Source organism: Micrasema longulum, unplaced genomic scaffold (genome assembly GCF_059751315.1).
Source record: "Micrasema longulum isolate JH-2025_06_02 unplaced genomic scaffold, ASM5975131v1 h1tg000931l, whole genome shotgun sequence".
Taxonomy (NCBI): domain Eukaryota; kingdom Metazoa; phylum Arthropoda; class Insecta; order Trichoptera; family Brachycentridae; genus Micrasema; species Micrasema longulum.
In genome coordinates this window covers 129,857-155,247 of record NW_028278122.1, presented here as the reverse complement: position 1 = coordinate 155,247, position 25,391 = coordinate 129,857, and the positions used below count along the sequence as shown (strand labels likewise).

Here is a 25,391-nt window from a genome sequence, read left to right as displayed (position 1 = left end):
CGACTGGGGCATATCCGATAATTAACATAATGCTCGTTATTCCAATCTTAAAGGTGATCCACATGAGTCTGGCGCTAACAAATTCATACTCACTCAAGCACTCTACCATTCTAAGAGAGAGCATCGCCGCAACCCCCCGACTTGCCCTTTCTGATTCTGGCACACCAGACCACAGCACGAGCGTGTCATTGTGCTCCAGCGATCCACTCTCCTTTTTCATGCTCTCACTTATACAAAGAACATCTAGACCCTTATCCTTCATACTATCACACAGTTCATTCATCTTCTTATCCATTCCTCCTCTTATATTCCATACGCCAATACGGCACTCCATTCTCCTCTTTGCACCCCCCCGAGAGACGCGGCATGATGGGTGGTGAGCCTTATCGCTGCCTACAGGCATTCTCTCGTCTTCCTGCCCTCCTACTTAATTTTAATATTTCGCATAACTACTTACATACTACCTACACTTATGATTATACATGGACAACTGTATGAAAGAGATAGAATGTATGGGTATTGGAGCAAAAATGGATAATTTTTCAGTAAGCTGCTTGTTGTATGCTGACGATGCAGTTCTGTTAGCAAGCAGCAAGGCTGATTTGCAGCAAATAGTCTCTAGAATGTATGATGTATGCCTGGAGAGCGAATTGGCGATGAACGAAAGTAAGTCAAAAGTGATGGTATTTGAAAGGGATAGTGAGGTTACTGACTGCGTAATAAATGTAAACAACGAATGTCTCGAGCAAGTAGAAGAATTTGTGTACCTGGGAAGCATGTTTTCAAGAGATGGAAGAGTAGAAAAAGATGTTGAAAGAAGAGTGAATGCGGGCAACAAAATGAACGGAGCACTAAGCACAGTAATTTCTAATAAAAATATGTCAATCGAAGCTAAACTGGCAGTGCACAACGGAGTTTTAGTCCCAACACTTATGTATGGAAGTGAAACATGGAACTGGCAGAGGAAGGATGAAAGCCGAGTGAACGCGGTTGAAATGCGATCTCTTAGACGAATGTGTGGGAAATCAATGTATGACAGGGTTACGAATGATGAAATCAGGAGAGAGTGTAAATCTGAGACAAGTATAATTGATAAGATTAAAAAAGGGTCTCTGAGATGGTTTGGTCACGTAGAACGAATGGACGATGAGAGAATGGTAAAACAAGTATATATGGCAAAAATGAACGGCAACGTTAGACGAGGACGACCAAGGAAGACGTGGCATGATCAGATAAACCAAAATCTTAAGTCTGGTCATGTCAAAAGCAGACAGAACCGAAGGGCATGTATGACAAGATGTATGAATGTGGAAGAGGCTAGGAGTGTATGCCAGGATAGACGTGTGTGGCGGTCCATTCTCTCTGCCTACCCCTACGGGGAAATGGCGTGATGGTAGTAGTAGTACTATAGATATCCACCATTGTAGTGTCCGTATTGTTAATTAAAAAAAATAAAAAATACGGGAGCTGGGACCATCCAAAAACCCTTGTTTTATCTGCCGTCTTCGGATTAACGGTATAAAAAATAAAAATACGATAAATATTTTTGAAAACAAAACATTTAGATACAGAAATTTCTTTGTCTTAAAAAAAACGTAGCTTAACTTAACTTAAATATTGATTCAACAAATTAACTTGTTACGGTTTCGAGACCTCAGTTATGTCGATTTAATCTAGGTATAATCAGTCCGAAGTCTTTTTCGCACAGTATTCGAAAAGGCATCAGCGAGAGAGAGACAGAAACTGTATTCAAATACCCATTTATCAAACCGCCCTTTCATCGCATATCATCTTTTAAATACGATGTACATGTTTCTTTTTTTTTTTTTTATTTATCATGGTTTACAAACAATAAACAATATCTGACTTTGGTATAATAATAAAAAAAATATATGTTAAGATATTGTTTATAAATTATATGTAAACACAACATGCATAAATTTGTAAAAAAAAGTATATATATATTTATTTATTTATTCTTTATTTATACATTTGACATACATATAAATACAGGCAGGCATTTTGCTTAAAGGCAATTTCTTTCTATCTACCCAAACCTTTCAATTTGAGAAAATCAGTTGTATATTCACATATTATAATAATTTCATTGTATGACAAAATTTTGACAAACACATTTTTTTTTTTTTTAATATAAAAGTTGACTAAATATTTACACTATACTATGAAGAAAAGAGGTGGTTAAGAGGGAAGAAAAAGAAGTGGCATTTCATACGTGATTTTAATGTTAATAAAGAAGTCTCTGAAATTAGTTAATTAGACATTTATTTTTAATATTATTTCCATTTGTAAATACTAACTACAAACTTTGAAATAAGTTTTTTACTTTGATTTTTTTAAACTACTTACTTTTATGTCTTTTATCCTTCTCTTTAGATATAATTACAATATAATATGGAAATTTCACTGGTCCATTAGAGTTAAGTCTATCTATGTAAACTATAAAACTATGTATTTGTACTGTATGTTTCCTGAATAAAAAATATTAAAAAAATAGTGGGTAGATTATTCCATAATTGAGCAGCTACTGTTGTAAAAGAACAAAAAAAATCTGCTTATATTGTGAAAGTTACAACAATAAATTATCCTTACAGGTTATTAAAAATTATTTTACCTAACTTACATAAGGGACTATTTGATTTTATAAATTGCGTTACAGTTCTCCTATAAATATTTCATGTATCGTTAAAGATATTAATATCAGCATTACATTCTTCAAAATTATATAATCTTAACATATAATAAAAAGAAAACATGAAATGGTCTATACCCACAACACTTACATTTTTTTCATTAGATTTTTTATGATGTTTGATTGAAGCTTAAAGTATTGCAGTTTATATGATGCAGTTTTATGCAGAAGTGTATACAAAAATTAAATAGTTTTTTATGCCGATTTGAATATCGTGAATTTTTATCGCATTCGCAATAATTCAATAATTCAATTCGTTGAATCTCACCTGCATAAATAAAGGTTTCAGCTCTTTAACTTCACAAACATCAACAGATGAAAGAATTGAAGGAATATAGATGTTCAAATATAGGCAGAATGGTGAATGTTACATAGTGTGTAAAGTGGCCACTTAAACCAGCCATTGACAGGTCATAAGCCCTGTAGATGCCTGGAACTCTATATTACCTTCTCTTAAATGTTCTTCATCTCTGTTGTAATATGTTAATATAAACAGCTCCCCAGGGAGTTGAATCCGGTCCTTGTCTACAAAAATTTGGACAAACTCAAAATATTGTTGACAGTTATACGTGATAATCGAATATTTCTGTTTTGAAAATAATATAATTATTCGATTATTATAACCGATTATACGCCTTACAACAATCTGTGCCATCAAGTAATTTCATTATGGAGAACTGTATTTTAGGCAGTCAAATAAGTACGAGTTTGTGAAATGCTATGACCGCCCAAGGCTGTACAGAGCGATTTTGGTGAACAATGAAAAGAGACAACGCTCCATGTTTCCTATTTAGGTTTGAGATTGCAAATAACTGCACTTTATTTATACAAGATTTGTGTAATCAGTTACATAAAGCCAGCAGTTATATGACGAAATATTTTCATTACGCATAACAAAAGGTGTTGCTATAGAATTATAACAATTATTAACATAATCGGTTTAAATTGTTATTATTACTTGCATAAGAGTACAACAATAATACAATAAAAATTCGAATGAATTACATTTTTTAAAGTATGGAAAATTGAAAAAAAAAATGTTTTCCGTGAAATTGATTTTTGAAATTGTTTCCATCTTTAGTTTTAAAAAAAAATAGTTATTAAGGGGGCATACTGTTTAAATATTATAACATTATTGCTAGATGTTTTTAAGAGATGGAAAAGTATGAAAAAAAGTTAGATGTGTCTCAAATTTATATTTTAATTATAAAAAAATAAAATGAAAAAGGAAGGATAATTTTTATTAACATAAAATTAAATGTTTACTCAAATATGATAGTAACATACACAGCGTCACAACAGTTTAAAAAAAATAATGTTTTATTGTGGGCAAAAAATGAACGGGGAACAGTATGCATTAAAAAAAATATTTGGACCCCTGTATTTAGTAGCCCTACGTATTATGTGCAAGGCTAAGGTACTCGAAAAAAATCGTAATTGTTTATCTTGGAAATGGGATGTTCGGTCACTGATTTTGGTTTATTACCTTTATGAGTCCAATCACCGTTGTTGCAAATTCCTAGAACAATGGCGCGTGCCAACTACTTTTAACGAGAATGTGAATATCCGTTTGGGATATTTCATCTTTCCTGTATTCTGTTTAAAGATTATGGCGTTGTAAACTGAGAAATACGCGCTGAAATAACAGATGCATAATAATAATAACAGACTATGCACAGTTATTGCTTATAAAAATATTCGAAACAATCGAAGCTAGACTGGCAGTGCATTATTAAGTTTTAGTCCCAGCACTCATGCATGACAGTGAAACATGAAACTGGCAGAGAAAGTATGAAAGCAGAGTAAAAAAGTTTATGCAGTGCAGTTTAAAGTCAATGCAGTGTCCATATGGAAAGGGAATGATGATCATATTCACAATCATTGCTCATCATGGCGCAAAGTCACCCCGAGTTAAGGTACTTGAAATATTTTTATGATTCCTTTTGTATTTTTCCACGATGAAATCATACCGATTAATTTACATTATGGTATGATTAACATACAAGTAATAACAGTTTCTACCAACTAAGAAATAATCATGAATTTTACCCCATGGACTGTTCCTAAAATAACCGTTACCATGGCGTAATACGGAATAAATGAAAGTTTTTTCTACTAAATGTTCCGTGAATATTATTAGCGCATATTAAATGACATCAGAAACGATATAAGTACCTATTACTGGTACCTTTGGTTGTATTCTACCGAATCGTGCCTCGTAAAGGCCAATGTCCTCAATCGAAGGTTTTACCAATAAGTGAGGTTCTCTTCATTCAATATTGGTTTTGATTGGGTATATAAAGGTACAATTAAAACAAGTGTTAGGGAAGGTTACATTAGGCTAGTATTTACTAATAATAACGATACTTGAATTAAACCCAATGTCAGTTGAATTAATAAGCATTTGATTTTAGGAATAAAATTGATTTTTCGTATTCCTTGATTGCAAAATTCTCATTTTTCGTGGACACAAAAATGTAATATATTGCGAATGGTACAAATATACGCCTTGTAATGTCCCATGTCTAATGTAACCATTTATTTTTTTACTCAAATTGGAAGATCTACTTATTTTAAGGCAATAATATCTGTACCTCAAAGGATAAACCACGGTAGTCATGTTGAACAAAATGTTCAGGAAACAAGATTTTGTGGTTGTGTGATTTCCAAACTATTATAACATTTTAATCAAATGAGATAATCTTAATCCATAAGAAACTATTTAAGTAAAACAATTATTATTTTGAGAATAATAGAACATATTAAAATAGCATATCTGGAACAACTTATGTTTTTTGCACGAAAACTAAGTGGATTTCATATTTTTATTTGCCAATTAAACAGCTTTTTTAATAGATTCAGTTTTTCTATCGACATTTCTTGGTGAAACTGCATTTTAATTATATTAATAAAAATATTTATATATTTTTATTCCACTTTTACTCATAATTTTTACCAGAAACAGGGTTTGTCGTGACCGATATCACCAGTCTGAAATAAAACAACAATAAAACTTTATACGTATTTTGATAATTTAAAAATAGCTTATTGCGACACTTTTTGCATTTTCCAACTTAAAACTTTAAAACGGCAGAAAGTGGAGTTGCGTGTTTTATCCATTTAAGTACAGATGTGTGTATTCAATCAAATGCGAATTTATTCATAGTTTTTATTTATTACGGCTTGACCTAATTAAATTATGCAATTGTGATGAAAAATTACTCTACAAATATAGACCGAGTAATAGATAGATATACCGATTTAAATCCCCATATTGGTACATTACAGTCGGTCTGAATAAATATTTGACTGAAAAATTGCCAGTGCGATAAAATATTACAACTCCGGAATATTATTTAAGTAATTATGGGAATTTTTTGGTTATTTTCTCCAACAACGATTTCGCCAGACATTCCTTTATCCTCTAAATCAAGTTTGACAGAGCATTTTTCTGTTTCGAGGGCACTCAAATTCGCTAGATATGCCGTCATCGCTGCGCTACTAGGTGCTACCGTCAGACAATTTAATTTTTGTTTCATGACGTCATTAGAAAAGCAATACTAACAAAAGGAGAATACAAATCGTAAACTGCTAAGGTTGTTTAGGTGATGATTTTGTCACATTTCGTAGGTTATGTCAGTCAATAAGGTATATCATTTGTACTTAGATGGATGCAGAAAACGAGGAAAACCGAAAAAGAAAAAAAACTAACAAAAAATTATGGACATGCCAAAAGTTAGAATAATCGTCGTGCGTGCATGAGTAAAAGTATGAATTCAAGTTAGCAAGGTGTTGCGGTTATTTTAAAGGAGTAGCAGTAACAGTAACAGTTACTGTTTCACTAACTAAACTGTTTCGTGAAACTGATTCAATATAACAGTTGAGATCTGCGTGGGAAAAAAATCCAGTACAAGCTACTGCTGGAACAGTTTCAGAAAAATAAATTAAAATGTTACTTGTTACGAGGTACGCTGCTCTAACTGTCATCTAGACTAATTTGTCTTTACAATTTGAAATCGTTTTCTGTTTTTTCTAAAATTTATCTGTACTTTACCTATATTAAAATAATTGTTTCATTATTCTTACCACCTCTAGCATGAACTCGTAAATTCAAAACAGTATGTCGTTCTATCTTCTCTGTCTACTTTTATGGGGAAACGACGTGATAGTTTTGTTAGTTCGGTTGGATTTCGGTGGATTAACAATATATTTAAAAAAAGCCATTTAAGTTAACCGCGCACAAAAAACATTGCGAATGTCTGCAGTTTTTGGAATATAAAAATAATTTATTTGTTTTATTTTTAATTTTATTGTTTTAACATATAACAACAGACACAAATAACATTTTACAGAAGGGAATATAGAAGTCTAGACATCCACATCCACATTCATCAGCCGGTTTCAGTGGCCACTTTACACACTGTGTAACATTCACCATTCTGTAAAATGTTCTTCATGTCTGTTGTAACGTGTTAAGATTAACAACTTCCTAGGGGATTGAATCCAGTCCTTGTCCAACATTGTTGATGAATCCACCTGGTCCAAGAAGAAATAAAATATATAAAAAATATTTTCAGGCGTTGCCTAGTATGGAGATGAAATGATTCAATTAGATTAATCTCAACCGTAACAATAAAGGATTCAGCTCTTTAAATTTAAAATCGTCACCAGACGGAGAGTCAATAAATATAGAGGTTTTAATATAGGCAGAGTGGTGAATGTAACACAGTGTTTTAAATGGCCATTAAAACCAGGCAATGACAAAGCATAAGCCCTGTGGATGTCTAGACTTCTATATTCCCTTCTGTAAAATGTTCTTCATCTCAGTTGTAATGTGTTATTATTAACAGCTCCCTAAGGAGTTGAATCCAGTCCATGTTTACAAAAATTTGGACAAACTAAAAAAAAACTAAGACAAACTTAGGCGGCCTCCGTGGTGTAGTGGTCAAGACGCTTGACTCACACACGGAAGGTTCTGGGTTCGATTCCCGGTGAGAACACAAAAAAATAAATGTGTTTTTTTTCTCGCCCTGGTAGTCTGTGATGTAATTCACAACTGTAATTGGGTATCCTGGCCTGTTGTGCAAAAAAAAAAAATGAAATTAAAAAAAAATGAAAAAAACATTGTCGATGTATAATAATAATAAAATTCGTCACTTCAAGGGCGCTGTACATTATACTTGTAGGTGTAATATTAAAATGCATGCAGCAATGTGACTTCACTTAGATAATTAATGCAAATTAAGCGTTTTATTAACACTTGTAAGATAGTCACAAAGTCTTACGTACATACGTTATGCACCAGTCATATTTACTGACGAGGAAAATCTTAAAATAGAACAGTAAAACACACAATTTCACTTCACGCTTGTTTATGTAAAGCACCTCTGTCCTTTTACGGTAGTCAATGGACAAAAAATATGAAAGGTGTAACATAGTTCACAAATAAAATTGAGAATAAAACATATGCAAGAAACGGCGCCTAATATCGCACTCCACGTTTTAAAAAATAAGATTTATATACAATTTTAAAATTATCGAAATACTTTATAGCCAATTTTTCTTTCTTTGTATGTTGAAATATTTAGTTTATTCGAGAAATTAATCTAAATCTAATTGAACGTAGTTATGCAGAAAGCAGCCAGTCCACAATTTGGGAAAAATGCGATATTGATGTTATCGGGTGCAGTAAGGTCGATTCTATGTTTTGCTAAACACAGCCAGGCCGCTTTCATACAAAAAACTGTATTAATCACATTCGAAAAAAGGCGTCGATCACAAAAACGATATTTCTCAATTTGCAGAAAAAACCCACAAAACTAGAAAAATCTTAGGGTACTTAAAAAATCTTTTAAACTGGTCAAATACATAATAAGATTCTTGTTTGTAATATTAAAAAAAAACTTATGTATTCATTGTTTATCGTTTGTTAAAGTCAAAAACATTCCAACTATTGTGTAGATTTTATAATTCACTCTTTTCACAAAATGGCTTTTATCTCAGTTTCACTTTTCTACGGCTGGCTGCTTTCTGTATAACTACGTTCAATTGTTTTCATAAGTATCCATCAAGAGAATCGAAAAAAATACAAAATATCACGCCGTTTCTTTGTAGGGGTAGGCAGAGGGGATATAACACATAACTTTTTCTTTGCAAACAGACCTCGCTTCCGTCTTTTCATGCACGCACGTCAATTATTATGACTTTTGACATGTCAATTAGTGAACATTTAACGTTTTGGTTTCGGTTTCAGTCAAAAATTGACAGAAACTTCGGCTCAGCCGAAACCTCAGGTCGGGGAGGGTAGAATTATGTTCAGCTGTACTCGGGTGCATCTTATGGTAGTATATATTATTCATAGAATTAAGAATAATCCAGAAACCGCATACGAGCATCAAACAGAAGGTGACTAAACTACTCATAAATGAGTAGTTTTACGTTTTGACCAAATAGTTTCATTGCAGACGTCGCTAAGTAAGCAAATCATGATTTGAATTCAACTATGCCGTGTTGTGTCCTTTTAAATTGTAAAAATATTGCTAGGATCTTCAAGAATCAGGATAGGATCAAATTTCATGTATAATTATTAAATGAATGTGAAAGTAGCAAATGCATTACTTAAAAATTGAATTATTTTTCCATCTGTCAGATTGTCAAAGAAAACAAAATTAACATTTCGTTAGTGTTGCCAGGGTAATAATTTTTTTTACCCTACTTTGCTCATTTAATGAGAGAACTAATGAAAATTGGACCTCGGATTAAACAACTCTATCGTAGACATTTGACCGAAATTATCTTTAAAACATCAAATATTATTTTACATGATATAAAAATAACCGTTTTATGTAAAATAAAATTTGTTTTATATTTTATGTTCAAAGTTCGTTCATTCATTTACTTTTATTAAATGATCCTTTACTTATCGACTCTGTTGTGTCAATAAATATTTCCGCGTGCAAAATAAAATTGTAGAGAATTTAACAGATTGCTTTTTTTTACCTTACATTTGTGTTATGATTATATTTTTTCCCATCGTACAACATTACGCGGCGATATCACGAATGCACGCGGTGAAAGTAGGGCATAGGGGGGAGGATTTTTGGACACAGTCCGATGTATTCAAATATGATTCTACGCTTCTTCTGGACTATTCTTAATTTGATCGTATTATTGGTATTATTTATAGACGAATGTGTGGGAAATCAATGTATGACAGGGTTACGAATGATGAAATCAGGCGAGAGTATAAATCTGAGACAAGTATAATTGATAAAATTAAGAAAGGGTCTCTGAGATGGTTTGGTCACGTAGAACGAATGGACGACGAGAGAATGGTAAAACAAGTATATATGGCAAAAATTAACGGCAACGCTAGACGAGGACGACCAAAGAAGACGTGGCATGATCAGATAAACCAAAATCTTAAGTCTGGTCATGTCAAAAGCAGACAGAACCGAAGGGCATGTATAACAAGATGTATGAATGTGGAAGAGGCTAGGAGTGTATGCCAGGATAGACGTGAGTGGCGGTCCATTCTCTCTGCCTACCCCTACGGGGAAATGGCGTGATGGAGGTAGTAGTAGTAGTATTGGTATTATTTAACGTGTAATAAATACACATCGAAACATCAACGTTCTATCGTATCCAACTAGTGTAGGAGCTTCCCACCTTATCAAGCAAATATCCTACAAAAGTGTAACAAATGTGTTTCCGTGTACCTGGTCAACATACCCGCTACAGATCTCCTTTTTGTTCTGCAAGTTCTAGGACCAACTATCACATGCACTTGCCTATCCCTAGGCTCCACAGATATGGTAATCAGTGTGAAGACAAGGCTGATATATTTGGTTCTGGACTTGAAAGTTGTATAACGAGTCTGATTTTTTCTTCTCTCGCAATATGTTTCTTAAACTTTTTTTTACATTTAATAATGTTTTCCTTTTTTCCTTTTTCATCCTTATGTATTTATTTATTTAATATTGTTGGTTGCTTATGTGTATTAACCTACTTGTTACAATTGTTATAGTTATGCAATTTTATCATCTTTTGTTTTGTATTTATTTATGTATTTTTAAAAAAATCATTGTGTTCAATATATGTTAAAGGAAATTTATGCCGTTTTTGTAAAAATAAATAAATAAAAGTGTCCATTTATAGAAATCATTGTTTTATGTTTTTTTAAGTTCGATGTTAGCGTCATTTACCTAAACCAACCAAAAGAAACACTGCTTTAGAATATCGCGTGGGTGAAAATAAATGTTAAGGCATTGGTATTCTTGTTTATACTCGTAGGAGGTTATGAATGGTTCCTATACGCCGATAAAGTTTCACTTTTTTACTGTTCTGTAAACCTACACACACACGGGTCATGTACGCACTACAAGGGATAGTCTCTTTTGTACACAAATTTGTGTACGCGGATTACTTTATTGAGTGGATTTGTTCAATTTTGGGTGACTTTGTGAAATTAGATTCTAAAAATAAAAGTCGTGGCAATTATAAAACGAAATTTGAATACTTTACATAACAAAAAAAGAAATTGGCTTGCTCACAGTGAAGCAACAAATTAAATATAATGTGGCAATTTTTATACATAAAATAATTAAGGGGATGAATAAAATAAAAACATTAATAAAATTTAACCAATAATGTCATACATATGAAACAAGGGGTAAAAAAAAAAAGATTACCAATGAGGAAAAAAACAGAATCTCAAAACTCATTGTACAAGGGATTGAAGCTGTACAATGAGTTACCTGAAGAAATAAAAGAAATGGATAAAATTGAAATATTTAAAATTAATTTGAAAAAATATATAATTGAGAAATTTTGATAAAAAAATTGTAATATTATTAAAAGTTTATATTAGTTCTTAAAATGTTATGAACCAACTTAATAAAGCCTTAATAAATAAAATGTCAGTAAATTGAATTGAATAACCACATACCGACTTTTCAATGTCTACCGTTTTCGAGACGTACTCATCTTTTCGTCAGGACTTTACAGTACAGTAACATGTTATTCTCACTAAACACAAAAAAGTGCTGATAGGACACGTACTTTAAGCAGCTAACACTAAAATACACTGATATTTTTTTTTTAAAGTTTGATATCGTGTTAACGAAATTTGAAAAAAAGGAAGAAAAGGAAGGGAGGAGTTTAAATTTACTAGGTATAGAATGACTATTTCGACCATAAAGCACCACCATTTTCAGAATTTATTTAGATAATTTATTTAGAACATTTTCAGAATGTATTATTTAAAAAACAGACATGCTATTACATCATTTAAAACTGCCTCACAGGTGACATTTGTTAATTTTTTGGTGAAGTTTTTTTCAATTGATACTTTCATCATACCATTTTTCCGTTTGCAGGCAGAGAAGATAAATTGCCACGCACGTCTATCCTAATATACATTCCTAACTTCTTCTACATTCTTGAGGTTTTGGTTTATCTGAATATCCCACGTCTTTTTTGTTCATCCTCACCGTACGGTACCATTCATTCTCGCACTTTCATCTGACTTCATTTATTATCATTTACTTATTCAATGGGCGGTTTTTTCAAATTATCATATCAACCGCTAAAACACGCTCCAAATATATTTAAAAAAATCATTAATTGATTAAGTTTATCAACAACCCTTCAGTATCAAAACGTGAAAACACGTGCTGAGAATTACTCTTCTCGTGTCTTTAGTTAACTAAAGGATGGGCGATCAGATGATTCCCGTAATCGTCTCGATTGTTCCTGTGGGAAGTAAAGGATGTATCAGAAGCCCAAGGGATGAGAAAGGTAGATTAATCCCCGTACACAGGTTTCACGATGTTACTAAATGGCGCGAATTATCGGCGATCCGAAGCGGACCCTCCAAATATTTATGACGATATCCCACAATAGACTAGGCTCGTTTAATTTTATACCGTACATAATAATATTACATTAAAACATACGATTATTCCGTTACAACATTTGTATAAGCTACATTACATTGATTTAATAGACGTTAATTTATTGACATTAATTAACAACATTTGATAATAAAATTCGGTTAAAAAGTTTTAAAAATATTTATAATTAAATTAGTTTCATTGCGACTACGAGACAATAATAAATGCAATATTTTGAAGTTTTATACAGATTAGAAAACAAACTATTTATTACGGCGGTTTCCGTGGTGTAGTGGTCAAGACGCAAACGAAAGGCTCTGTGTTCAATTCCCGGTGAGAACACAAAAATTTAGTGTGATTTTTCTTAAGCCTCGGTGTTTTGTGCTGCAATTCACTACTATTATTGGATATTCTGGCTTGTTAGGGTGCAAAAAAATTAAAATACGTTGGCGACTTTATTCAATTCATGCGAAAGGCCTTGACGATGAAGTTTACAAAAATATCGGTCAAAAAATAAAAATGAAAAGTTTAAGATTCATAGGACAATGCAATGCAAAATACTCCATACACAAGCAGAAAGTAAATATATTAATAGATGTAAATGAATAAAATATTGCAGTTTGAACAACCATAAAAAATACTATTTCACTTCCACCCTTGCAGGAATCGAACCCAAGGTCTCAAGAATGGTAGGCGAATGCTTCAAGCACTACACAACGAGGCGGACTTATCTTCATTTGATTTTCATATTCAGGATATTTACCTGAGAGTAGTCATCGAGTCGAAAACACTCGTCCAGGGTTCTGCTCTATTTTACCTAGAACTTAATTCTTTATCCACCAGCAGTCTGATTCAAAGTTCGCGATAATTTAACACGAGCTCGTGTTAACAAGGTGCTATTCTAAACCACTTTCGTTGCACGAGAAAACAGTTTTTCTCGTGTATTTTGTATGTAAATTAGTGTAGTGATCGTGCCAGAATATGGATTTGAATTTGCGTTCGAAGTAAAGCGCGGCCGTGTTGATTTTAGCGTTAACTTACGATAGCATGGACTCAGAATCAGACCCATGGATACAGATATTAGAACATCAATAAAAATTTAAAAAATAATTGGAATGTTAGAATTGGTATGTACACATAAACTTGGCATAAAGTCATACTTAAGTTTAGTGGTATAATTCAGATGGGAACACCATCCTTTTTATAGTAGTAGAATAAGGATGGTATTACCATTCGAATTATACCACTATATTAAGGCGCAATTTTACACCGAGTTTATGACTAAGGCCCTTAAATGTTTAAAATGTGAAATATTAGACGAAAAAATACATTTTCATGATCGTAGAACAACGACGCACTTTTCATCACAGCGGGCGAAATTCTTTTTGACACTTTGTCACAATCCTGCGGTGGTTTGACTTTCTGAGGAATTAAGTAATAAGAGAAACTCACTCGCAGCAAACTCGGTTGACAACTGTCGTCAAGCGGAGGCGATACTGTTGGCTAGGCCAGATACTGCAAATGCCTCATGAGAGCCTTAACCACGCTTGCCTACAAGGCATCAAGTTCTCGGCGTCCTGGGCGTCCACTGCTGACTGTTCACCGGCAGTTTATGACAGAACTTCGCGACGAGAACCTGATTTGGGAGGACGCTAATGAATTGGCAGCCGATAGACATGCATGGAGGATCTTTGTGGATATCATATGCTCCAACTAGGGAGCGGACATGGAATGATGTGATGTCACATCTTATAAGTACAAAAGTGTTTCCTTTGATACTTGGGTTAGTTATATATAGAAAAAATGTTTTGAACCTGGGCCCCGATTTCAATGGGAAATTAATCTTTGACTGTCTATAAAGAAAAACCGATATTTGTGTACAAAAATGATTATATTTGCATAAACATTAAAAGCATCTTCGTTGGTAACCTATAATTGAACATATTTAGAAGAAAAAATTGTGTGCATATTCTGCGTTTCATACAGAAAACTCAATTTTACTTTGTAGATAAAATTAAAGATACATGTTAATTTTCCATTGTAATCGAGGTCCTGGAAAATAAACACTTTACAAAACCTTTTTAAGATCAAATTCAAAAGTAAGTCGATTTAGCATTTTTCACGCATTCGTTATTTTACGATTACGACAAAATATTTTGTTTATTTTATACAAGGAACTTGTTTAAATTTTTTTATTTATTTATTTATCATTTCATACGTATAAGATCATACATAAATATAAAGTTGTTTTGACTGTCTAACTAAGGTAAAAAGGTAAATAACTCCGTTCTAAGGCAATCAAAATACTTAAAACAGTAATTTAAAACAAACAAAGAAAAAACTCATTTATAATTTCATTTATGTATTACAACACAGATGAAGAGCATTCTATAAAAAAAAATTAAGAAGTCAAGACATTAACAGGTTTTAGAAGCCACTTTACACATTGTATTATTCACCATTCTGTATATGTTTAAACATTCACATTCCTTTAATTCTTTTACCTGTTAATAATGTTTTCACAGTTAACATAATTTTAATTATTGAATTTTTTGTGTTTTTTCAGGGGTTGACTTCATCAATCAGAGGAAGAGGATCGATTCGTGGCCTGAAGTGTGACTTGACAAATGATCAGGAAATTTTGGAAGCTTTCAGATGGGTTAATTCTACCTACGGGGGTGTGGACGTTCTTGTAAACTGCGCGGGATTCATAGGAACTAAGGCTGTCCCGGCATCACTTTTAGGTGTGTATTAGTAACAAAGGTTACATTAAGAATAAATAGTAATAATATGCCAGGTTATAAAAAAAACACTTTTTACTTCAAGTTTTAATTTTCAAGAAATTAAAAGTTTGCTTGGTAGAACTCGAAGTTTTAATTGTATAAATGAATGCGCAGATTTTCATTAAAATTTGAACCAAAATATGTTGATTGATTGATTGAGCAATTTTACATACTTCATATTTCATTTATCAACCCGTTTGGTACCAAGACACAAATCACTATTTATTGAATCAATCTCCGAATTTTAAAATACCGAAATATAGTTTTACATCCTCATTTTGAGACAGTTCAAGCGTACAGCCACGAAAATGAAATTTTCAAGCATAAATATTACAAACACTACATTGAAAGAATATATTTTTATAAGTGTTTTTTTGGAGAATTATTGACATCACGTGCTTCAATCGTGTTTTAGGACAAGACGCGAAAAGTTATTTATAGTTTGGACGTTGTTTCTCGTAAAATGCCTAAAAGACGTGTAAACAATTTTAACTTCATGGGTTAAATATAAAAATGCTAAAATATCCGATAATAAAATATCTGATGTCAAATTCTCTTTCTGCCTTAGTAAGACATAAAAATAAAAAATATATAGTTGAATCATTCTTACCATAATCATTCTTTTATCCGCACCTAAGGGCACTGTGTTGGTATTTCAATAGCAGCGTATACGTGAAGGCAAAATGATCAGTCCTATGCTTTAGGTGCCAGATCAGCTGCGATTTAATATTGGGGCGTAAAATTACATTTTCAATTAAAGATCTTAAAAAATAACCCGGGACCTCTTGCATGGTAGACAAAGTGCTTACTACTAGATAAGGATGTAGAAAATATAAAAAAATGGTTTAAAATAATATATTTTTTAAAACAAATAAGAAATCAGTTAATTTATTTACTTAAGTGATTTTAAATTGTTAACGCGGCTGTCATAAAAACATAACAATATTTACATAACATTTTTTTGTTTTCTTGGATACATAATTTTGTTTATTTCTTTATATTTAAATTATACATTTTTGGATTTATTCCAAAACTCCAACCGATAAAGTAAAGGTGTTATTAAAATTATTTATGTTTTCATATTGATCTAAAAAATGCATTATTTATAAAATTTTATTGTAGCATTATTTTTCTTTTTCATTTTTACCTGGCTAAATACTAGTCACTTTATGTTTATGTTCAATTACTCTCAATTTTAATTTGCTATATTTATATTTAGAACATAAGGTTTTCTCACTTTAAATATTATCTTTTATTTGTCATATTATGTATTACGTAATGAATTGTTTGCTGCTGTGATTATTTCTGTAAAACTTTTTACTGTAAAAAGTTCTTTGAACCGTTAATATATAAATAAATAAACATGTTACTAAAATGATACTTTTGAATATGAAATGTTTAATTTAACATGTTTTGTTTTGAAACTTCCGCAGGAAGAGGTGCCTACAATATTTTTTCAGTATTATGCACTGTGATATTAAATTAAGCTTTTTAAATACTAAGTTCCTAATCATAGTGTAGCGTGTTTTGATTGATGTTTTTCAGTAGTTTTTCCGACTTACACGCAATAAACTTTCTCCTGTGTATTATAAATAGAAACAATATGAAAATATTTATCGAAACGACTTGTATTGTAGTCCGGATATATTACAAACATAGACAAGCAAGATCAAACCAAAAAATAATCATAAAAATACATATGTCTATATAAATGGACTGAAGTGAGCTGTTGTCCTATGGTATTGTCTCTGAATCACGTGTAATTGTTTCGAGGTTCAAATCCTAATTAAACTCCCAATTTTAAAGAGGGCATACGGGGTCAGAGATTTTTGATGAATAGGTATTTGAATATTATTTTTCTGTTGCTCTCTTGCTAATGTCTCGCTAACAGCACGTAGGATTGATTTAGTCAAACTAAAATTGACACAACGTACATTTTATTTCACCGTTTTATGCATCTGAAAACTAAATTATTTTTGTTTTTTTTTTACAAACAGTATATTTTTTTTGTTTCGGTACTTTTTACGTTTTTCAAAATTATTTTTAATATTTGTTTTCCATACGTTCGAAGATGGCAGATAAAAATGGGCTCTTATTTGGTTTTTTGGATGGTCCTAGCTCCCATAAAAAACAATTTATCAAAAAACCAATACGATAGAGATAAGCCAACAGTAAATGTCTTAAGTGTGTAAAAAAAACATTACTTTAATGCTATAATCCAGAAATAAAATACGGGAATAAGTTTGTAAAAAAAAAGTAAGACTACGAGTCTTTTACAAATAACAATGTTTTGAGTATGGGCAAATGCTTGCACATTGTTAACTTAACTTCCTGGTAAAAGAAGAAGCATGAAAAATTGAAAAAATTATTTCAGGCGTTGCCTAGTAGTTGAATTGGTTTAGCAGGATATATCTTACCCACATAATGAAGGTTTCAGCTCTTTTACTTCACAAAAATCAACAGATGGAAGAGTTGGGGAAATTTGGATGTTCAAACACAGGCAGAATGGTGAATGTTACACAGTGTGTAAAGTGGCCACTCAAACCAACCAATGATAGGTCATAAGCCCTGTAAATGCCTAGACTCCTGTATTTCCTTCTCAAAAATATTTTCCCTCTCTGTTGCAACAAACTTAAATACATTTATAAATAGTTTGAAAAAAGTCCGTACGAACATAAAATTATTTTAAAAAAATCATTAGGCTTAGTTTGATAATCTATTAACAAATTTTTAAAGAAACACTGATCTTCCTCATTCAGTTGTACTCTCCGCCTCGTCATGTAATGGTCAGCGCGTTTGCCTACATGCAGGAGGTCCCGGGTTTGATTCCGTCATGGTAAATATAAAATATTTATTAAAAATTGTGTTTTTACACTTAAAATATTTCATAGTCTGACTGGACTGCCACCTGAAGCGGAATACTGATCAATAAACGCCAAGATTAGTGTACTAATGCAGTGCTTTATGCACCGTTTGGTACGGAAAGAGAATGATGATGATGAATTAAGTTCTTGGAGAAATAATTAAACCTAAATCAAAATTAGAAAACGCGACAGATCTAGACGGATAGGTAGTTTTGTAACACCCGGTGAGAGGAGTGCTCTCTGGTTTTATTATTTCAACAAAATAAATGTTTGCAACACCACTAACAAAGTTATTTTGGTAAAAAAAATATCTGAATTTAACGTATATTTATATTTGAAGCATTCCGTGTTTCTGATTTCAATCACAAAATTGTTTCAGTTATTTTTTAAATGTTGTCAATTAATTATTTAAAAATATAGAAACAATTTTTTTTGTTTGTTATGGAGACGTCTATAATAATAATTATGTATAATTACATAATAATACCTCATACTTTGTAATCGTAATAATTTGTTCGTTTTTTTTATTTTTTATTTTTCAAACTTCAAGTTCAATGAATAAGTACTTGGGCTTATTGCTAAAAGCAATATCTTTCAGCCAACCAACTTATATAATTTAATGTGATAGCTATGTTACTAAACATTTAACTTGCCATTAAACTTATGATTGAATTGCAATATATGATTGCCATTTTAACAACAACAAAAAAAAAGTTTTGCGGTTATTCATTATATGTAATTAAAATTAAAATTGAACAACTGAGACTGAGAAATTATACAATAAACTACCAGACAAAACTAAACAAAAGACTCAGACATCTTTTACAAAATATGTTAAAAATAGAATATGAATTTAAAAACGAAAAAATATTTTGTTAAATGCATGTAATCCGTGAATAAATAAATAAATTTCAAATATTTTTATGTTTGTTTATAAGCACTTATTTAATACTTTATTTACGACCTTATTTTTATCTATCGGCTTACTACCTCCATATTATGTTTAAACATGGATTAAATATTTGAGGCCCTTAGTATCAAAGATGGCCAAACGCTAAAAATAGTATCAAAGCGGCCGATTGCATATTTGATAAAAATAGCTTTTCTTGTTATGTTAACCTCTAGATTAATTGTTCGAAGTGTTGATGGCACCAAATATTATCAAATAAAAAATATTTTTTGTAAATATTTATTTTAATTTTTAAAAACATCATCTTTTATTAATAAATTTCATAAAAAGATGATGTTTTTTTAAAAATTCTTTATATATCTACTTTCACACATCTAGTTAATATTATCACTGTAACTCTCCAAAAAAAGAGACTAACTTTTGTGCTTGGAGAGTGACTTATACTGTTGTAGTTGTTTATTTATAAGAGTTTATATAATTATAAATACGAGTACACGAGAAAAAAAATACAAACAGGATTTCAAAAGATAAATCATAAAACAATAATACATTCATGCTGTTTAAAATTGAATGAAGTTTTTACACGTGTTCAAAAAATTTCTTTAGATTTACTTTAAATTTATATTTATTTATCGATATTTTTAATAGCTTTTAGTTCATTGGGACGATTATTAATTTTTTTTACACCTTTAAAGACAAAGCTATTTTGACCATGACTTGTGTGGAATTTAGGAATTTCAATTAAAAATGCTATTAAAGATTTTCGAATTTTTCTCGATAATAGACATGGTATTGTTTGGCCATCTTTGACACAGAGGGCCTTACTTGGAAGACACTGTTTAAATTATAAAAAAAGGATTAAATAAATTACCTAATTAAAGCTTGAAAAGGAAGCTGGTGTAGCTTAGAAACCGGTCGGTAATAAAATAAAAGATAAGTGGTTAAAAACAAAGTTATTTTAATATTAATTTTAATGATAATGAACTTCATTACTAAACTTATTTATATATATCGAAGGCTTAGGCATACTTGCAGTTCTAGTTTGGAGAAACTTGTAGATTAAAATATTTTATTGCCTTTTCTGTCTCAAGACTCTTTTGAACAATTTAATTTAAGATCGGGTAACAAGGAACCCGGGAGAATTATCCACGACCTAAGATAAGGGCTCAAATAATAAAATCATTAGACACAAAGAGATTAGGTTTCTTTCCATCATTCATCGTACTAAAATAACATAAAATGAAAAAGAAAAATTTGATAATTAAGGATTTTCACTTTCAATATTTAAAGATGAGTCATTACTTACTTTGAACACACAGGCATTGAAAAAATTACTCGAAATCTTTCAAAATGAAATAAAAAACATAGTACCAGATATACAAAAAATATGTTTTTTAAATGTGTTCATATTTTGTTTAATTAAATAAAATCGACACATCTAAAACAGATATTTTTTTAATGTCAAAGATATTTTTTACTTCACGGCTTGACATTTTGCGATTCTTACTTTAAAAATTAGTATGAACCACTTTTTTTTTTTTTTTTTATCAAATTGAAAACATATTATACATAATTTTATATAATAATCCCAAGGAGTTTTTGTAAAAAACTCATTAAGGGACATGCAGATAACAATATTTATTTACAGACGTTTTTATATTTTAAATTATAAAATTATTTACAAAAGCAGAATAAAAATTATGATACACTAAAAATTAAAAGGGTATGAAAAATATTTAAAAATAACAAAATAAACATAATACAAGGTATGGAAACAAAATCAAAATGATGTATACATTATACAATCTGGGAAAGAAAGATTAAAACATATAAAAAGTTTAAAAATTACATGTATGCATATGTATATATTATAAAAACTGAACTAGTACGAAAGTGCAAATGTAAAAAATTACAAGAATAAACAAATAAAAATTAAATTAACAAAATATACTGGTTAAAAAAATATCAAAAGCGTATTAAAATTACAAATACATAATACAAGCTAAAAAAGTATAAAAAAACACAAAAAATATTTCAATAGTATTAAAAGTTACATATACAGGCAAAAACGGTAAAATATTAAAAGGTTCATTAATTTTTATTCACACGTCAACCGGTTTTGAGGTTACTACTTCATCATCAGGATTTATATTTATTTAGAATCACTTGAATAACTATTTTACTATGGTTTTTATTATAAATCTGTTTTAGTAGATTATGTTTATTACATCTTAAAATCCCTTACGACAAAAATAAAATCAAAATGTTAACGAGCCATAAATCTACATATTTTCTGAGTTTACCAGAACTAGTATATACCTTCTTTATGGTAATAAGTCAAGACATAAACTAAGGATACTAAACTTAAAGTGCACGTAAAAAAATACACAGGAAAAAGAAAAATGAGTGCTTTTCTTGTCATGCATATTTTACATAAAAAGTTATTGTCGTCTTTCACTGACGAAACTTAACGATCAATCAAAAATTATATTTGACCGAAACGTATTTTAAAAATAACAACAAACCATCACGCCGCTTCTCCGCAAGGGTAGGCAGAGAGGATAAAACGCCATATCACTCTGTCTTTGCACACCTATCTCGCTTCCTCTACATTCATACATCTTCTCATGCACGCGCGCCGATAATTCCGACTTTTGACATGTCCTTATATTTGCGGGAATTGGTCATGCCACGTCTTTGTGTGTCTTCCTCGGGTGGCAGAAGTTTTTATCAATATTTCAGTAAATACACATACGAAAAAAAACCTCATAATTCCGAATGGTAATTTATCATTGAAAAGTAACATGAAATTGAGTCTTATTTCCGCTCTCCTGAACATTTTTGAAAATTACAGATGGTTCCTTCTGCCGTTTGCATCCATCAATATTGAAATCGTATTTTTTTTAGTAGTTCTTTCGCTGTCCATTCGCTCTGCATGTCCAAACCAAAGCAGCTCTTTTCTTGGTTTTGTCGATTGTGCTTATCTCAGTCTTACATAATGTACGGATCTCGACATTTGTGCATCTATCTTACATAGGTTTGCCACACATTCGTCTTAGAGGTCGCATTTCGACAGCATTTAGCCTTCTTTCGTCCCTGTTTTTCCAAGTACATACTTCATCCTTTACATCAGGGTCGGCACCAGGACTCCATTGTGAACTGCTAATTTTGCCTTTAGCGACAAACATTTATTTGCCAAGGTAATTAAGTGCACCATTCACTCTGTTCCCGTCACTCACCCTCCATTCAATATCTTTCCCAGATATACAAATTCTTCTTCCTGTTTTAGTATTTTTATTTTATTTTATTTAGGAAATCAGCAGATTTACATACATATTTATAGTAAACAAAAAGATATAGTGTATAAACTCAGAACTAATAACAGTTTTCCACAAAGTATACAAAGTTAGTAAAGAAAATATATTACATATTAAATAAATACTTTTAAATTTATACATTTAATAATGTTATTTTCATGTACTCGTAAATATTTTTCAATAATCAATATATTTTTAAGAACAGTAAGTTATTATAATTTGGGTGGAATTAGGACAAGAATGCTTGAAGAGAGGATAAGGAGGGGAAGGGAGATGTACATATTTATTATTATAATGTCTACTAAGTTACATAATGGATTTTTGGTGTAAATTTAAAATCTGACAGAGTGATGTTTGTGTAATCTATATCTTTAAATTTTGTATTGTACACTGAAAAAACCCTACAAAAAAAGATGTTTTACTTATTGGTACATGAAACAGGTGGTACCGTCTACAAATCCTGGCTGGCACATGTATACTGCATTCACATTTTAAGAATAGGTATAGGTAATTCAATTTTTAGTCATATTATTTTTAATTTTTATAAATATTTAAAAGCAATAAACTGTTTAAATGCCAGACAAATTTGACATATTTTGGAATGCTTTTTGGAAACAATACTTCCACTATCTATTAAAACAATTAGTAACGAGAAAATATTTTAAAAGGCTATAAAAAAATGGATCGTGGAGCTAGGTATAAGTAAAATGGATTGTCTCATTCGCCCAAACCAATATTGAATCAACTGCTCCACAAGTGTAAAGCTTATGTTAGGTTTTTGTTATTTCATTGTGCGTTTTGTAATATAAATAATAAAGATGTACATAAAATAATTATAAACATAAATACGTAGTGTTAAAAACTGTCTAAACATTCAGTTAATTATATCTGTTTATTAAGTAAGTCTTCTTTGTTTATTCTCAAATGTAAAAATATTTGAAAAAAAGTATTTTGTTAAGTGTCCTCGGCACGGGTAACCCCAGTGAGGTCACATTATTTTTATTATTAATTTTGGTTTGTAAGATAAAAAATATGAATTAACAAATAAAATTTGGGTAAAAAATGTTACTTGAACTGGCACCTCTTTACGCTTTCGTAATATTGATAATTTTATTTTCATGTTATAAATTGACATATCATTATCTAAACATACCCTGCGTTTAGATATCAATGCAATTAGGTAAACATGTCTGATTAGGTATTTTTCGAAATTATATATTTTTTACTATTTTTTTATACAGGTGGTTCTATAGAAAGTTGGAGATCAGTTTTGGATGTAAATGTACTTGCACTAACATTATGTGCAAGGGAGGCTGTTAAGTCTATGAGACAAAGGGGAGATAATGGGCACATAATTAATATCAACAGGTAATTATTTAAATATATTCTAATTAAATTATTTTCACTACCTTACTAAACAGCGTTTGAATACCATAATTAAAATGTGACAGAAAATCTAAGCTTTATTTATCTTTCACTAACTATTTTCTACTATATTTTTTATGTGAAACTTTAATAAACACTGTTAATTATTATTTCTCAAATTGTTTCAACTTATTTAATTAGTAATTTTCATTGCATTACCTTAATATATGCTATCGAATTGTCATTAATTTTTCATTTCATATATGGAATTCATTGCATAATATTAATTTATTATGTACAAAGGAAATTTCACACATTTCATTTTTTTTTTTTTGCACCACAACAGGCCAGGAGGCCCAATTACAGTGGTGAATTACATTACAGAACAACCAGGCTTGAGAAAAATCACATTTAATTTTTTTGTGTTCTCACCGGGAATCGAACCCGGAACCTTCCGTGCGTGAGTCGAGCGTCTTGACCACTACACCACGGAGGCCGCCTATTATTCACAAACGTTCATATCCCACTTACGAGTAGTTTAGCGATTCTTTGTTTTTATTAATTGAAGAAAAAAATAAAGTTAATGCCAAATGGAAAAAGTTTGGTAACCTTCTCAACTACAACGAGTTTTCTTTGTTGCGTCATCGACAAAAATTACTTCAGGAAGATTGTTTTGTCTGCCTTTTATAAACATTTGTTCTATTACAAAATTATGAAATAATATAAAAACAAAATATCTATATATATTACTCAATTGTTTTATAAATGTTCTATATAATAAATTTGAGATTTCAATATTTAACATACTTAGGTAGAAAAATAATAAAAATAAAGATAAAGCGGTATATTCGAAATAGCAAAAATCATAATTCAATGATTTGTTGGTATTGTTGCAATGTATATTGAATGCCCTAGGAATAATACTAACTGTCTCCTGATAAGAGCTCAGGGGTTCTCAACCATTAAATATAATGTATCTTTACAAAATAATATCAAATCCAACCTCAAGCAATTCTGGTCATATGTCAAAGAACGTCAAAGTGGCTCTGCTTACCCTTGGAGTATAAAGATCAGAAATCTAACAGTGGTCAGTTTATTTGTCAGGGATTTAATGATTTCTTCAGTTCAGTCTTCAGCAAACCTTGCACTTCAAATTCAGTAGAAAATATTTTATCTCTAACTCTGAATGTTTTATATATTTTTGACACGTTCAATAATTTTTATACACTTGTCCAGCCTCATTCCATTATAACACCCACTCACCCCCCTTCTCACGCATTTACACTCACACAAACACACTAGTATGTATTGAACGAGTATTTTATGTATTTCTGTGGGTATCTTTCATTGGTTTTATTCTCTGTATATTTTATTTGTTATATTTTTTTTACATGTATTTCTCTTGATATCCCCAATAAAAAGAATAAAAAAATGTAGGTTATTTTGACAAGTTTGTAAATAAATAAAATTGCATTATTAATAAACCCATCAAACAGTATAGTCAATAAATATCAAAAAATATTTCTCATTTCATTGATTATAAAATGGA

General features: G+C 30.8%; 2 protein-coding genes across 2 annotated transcripts in view; one reads left to right on the top strand and one right to left on the bottom strand.

Moving 5' to 3' along the window:
* Window positions 1–25,391, bottom strand: part of Hs3st-A (Heparan sulfate 3-O sulfotransferase-A) — a 228,658-nt gene that overhangs the window by 104,303 nt on the left and 98,964 nt on the right. The gene's annotated exons all lie outside the window — the stretch shown is intronic.
* The window catches only part of LOC148278075 (farnesol dehydrogenase-like), a 37,668-nt gene that overhangs the window by 6,154 nt on the left and 6,123 nt on the right, over window positions 1–25,391 (top strand). Inside the window, exons 2-3 of the mRNA XM_088231912.1 lie at window positions 15,170–15,347; window positions 23,719–23,845. Of these exons, the coding sequence (XP_088088038.1) occupies window positions 15,170–15,347; window positions 23,719–23,845 (305 nt within the window). The remainder of the gene's footprint in view (window positions 1–15,169; window positions 15,348–23,718; window positions 23,846–25,391) is intronic.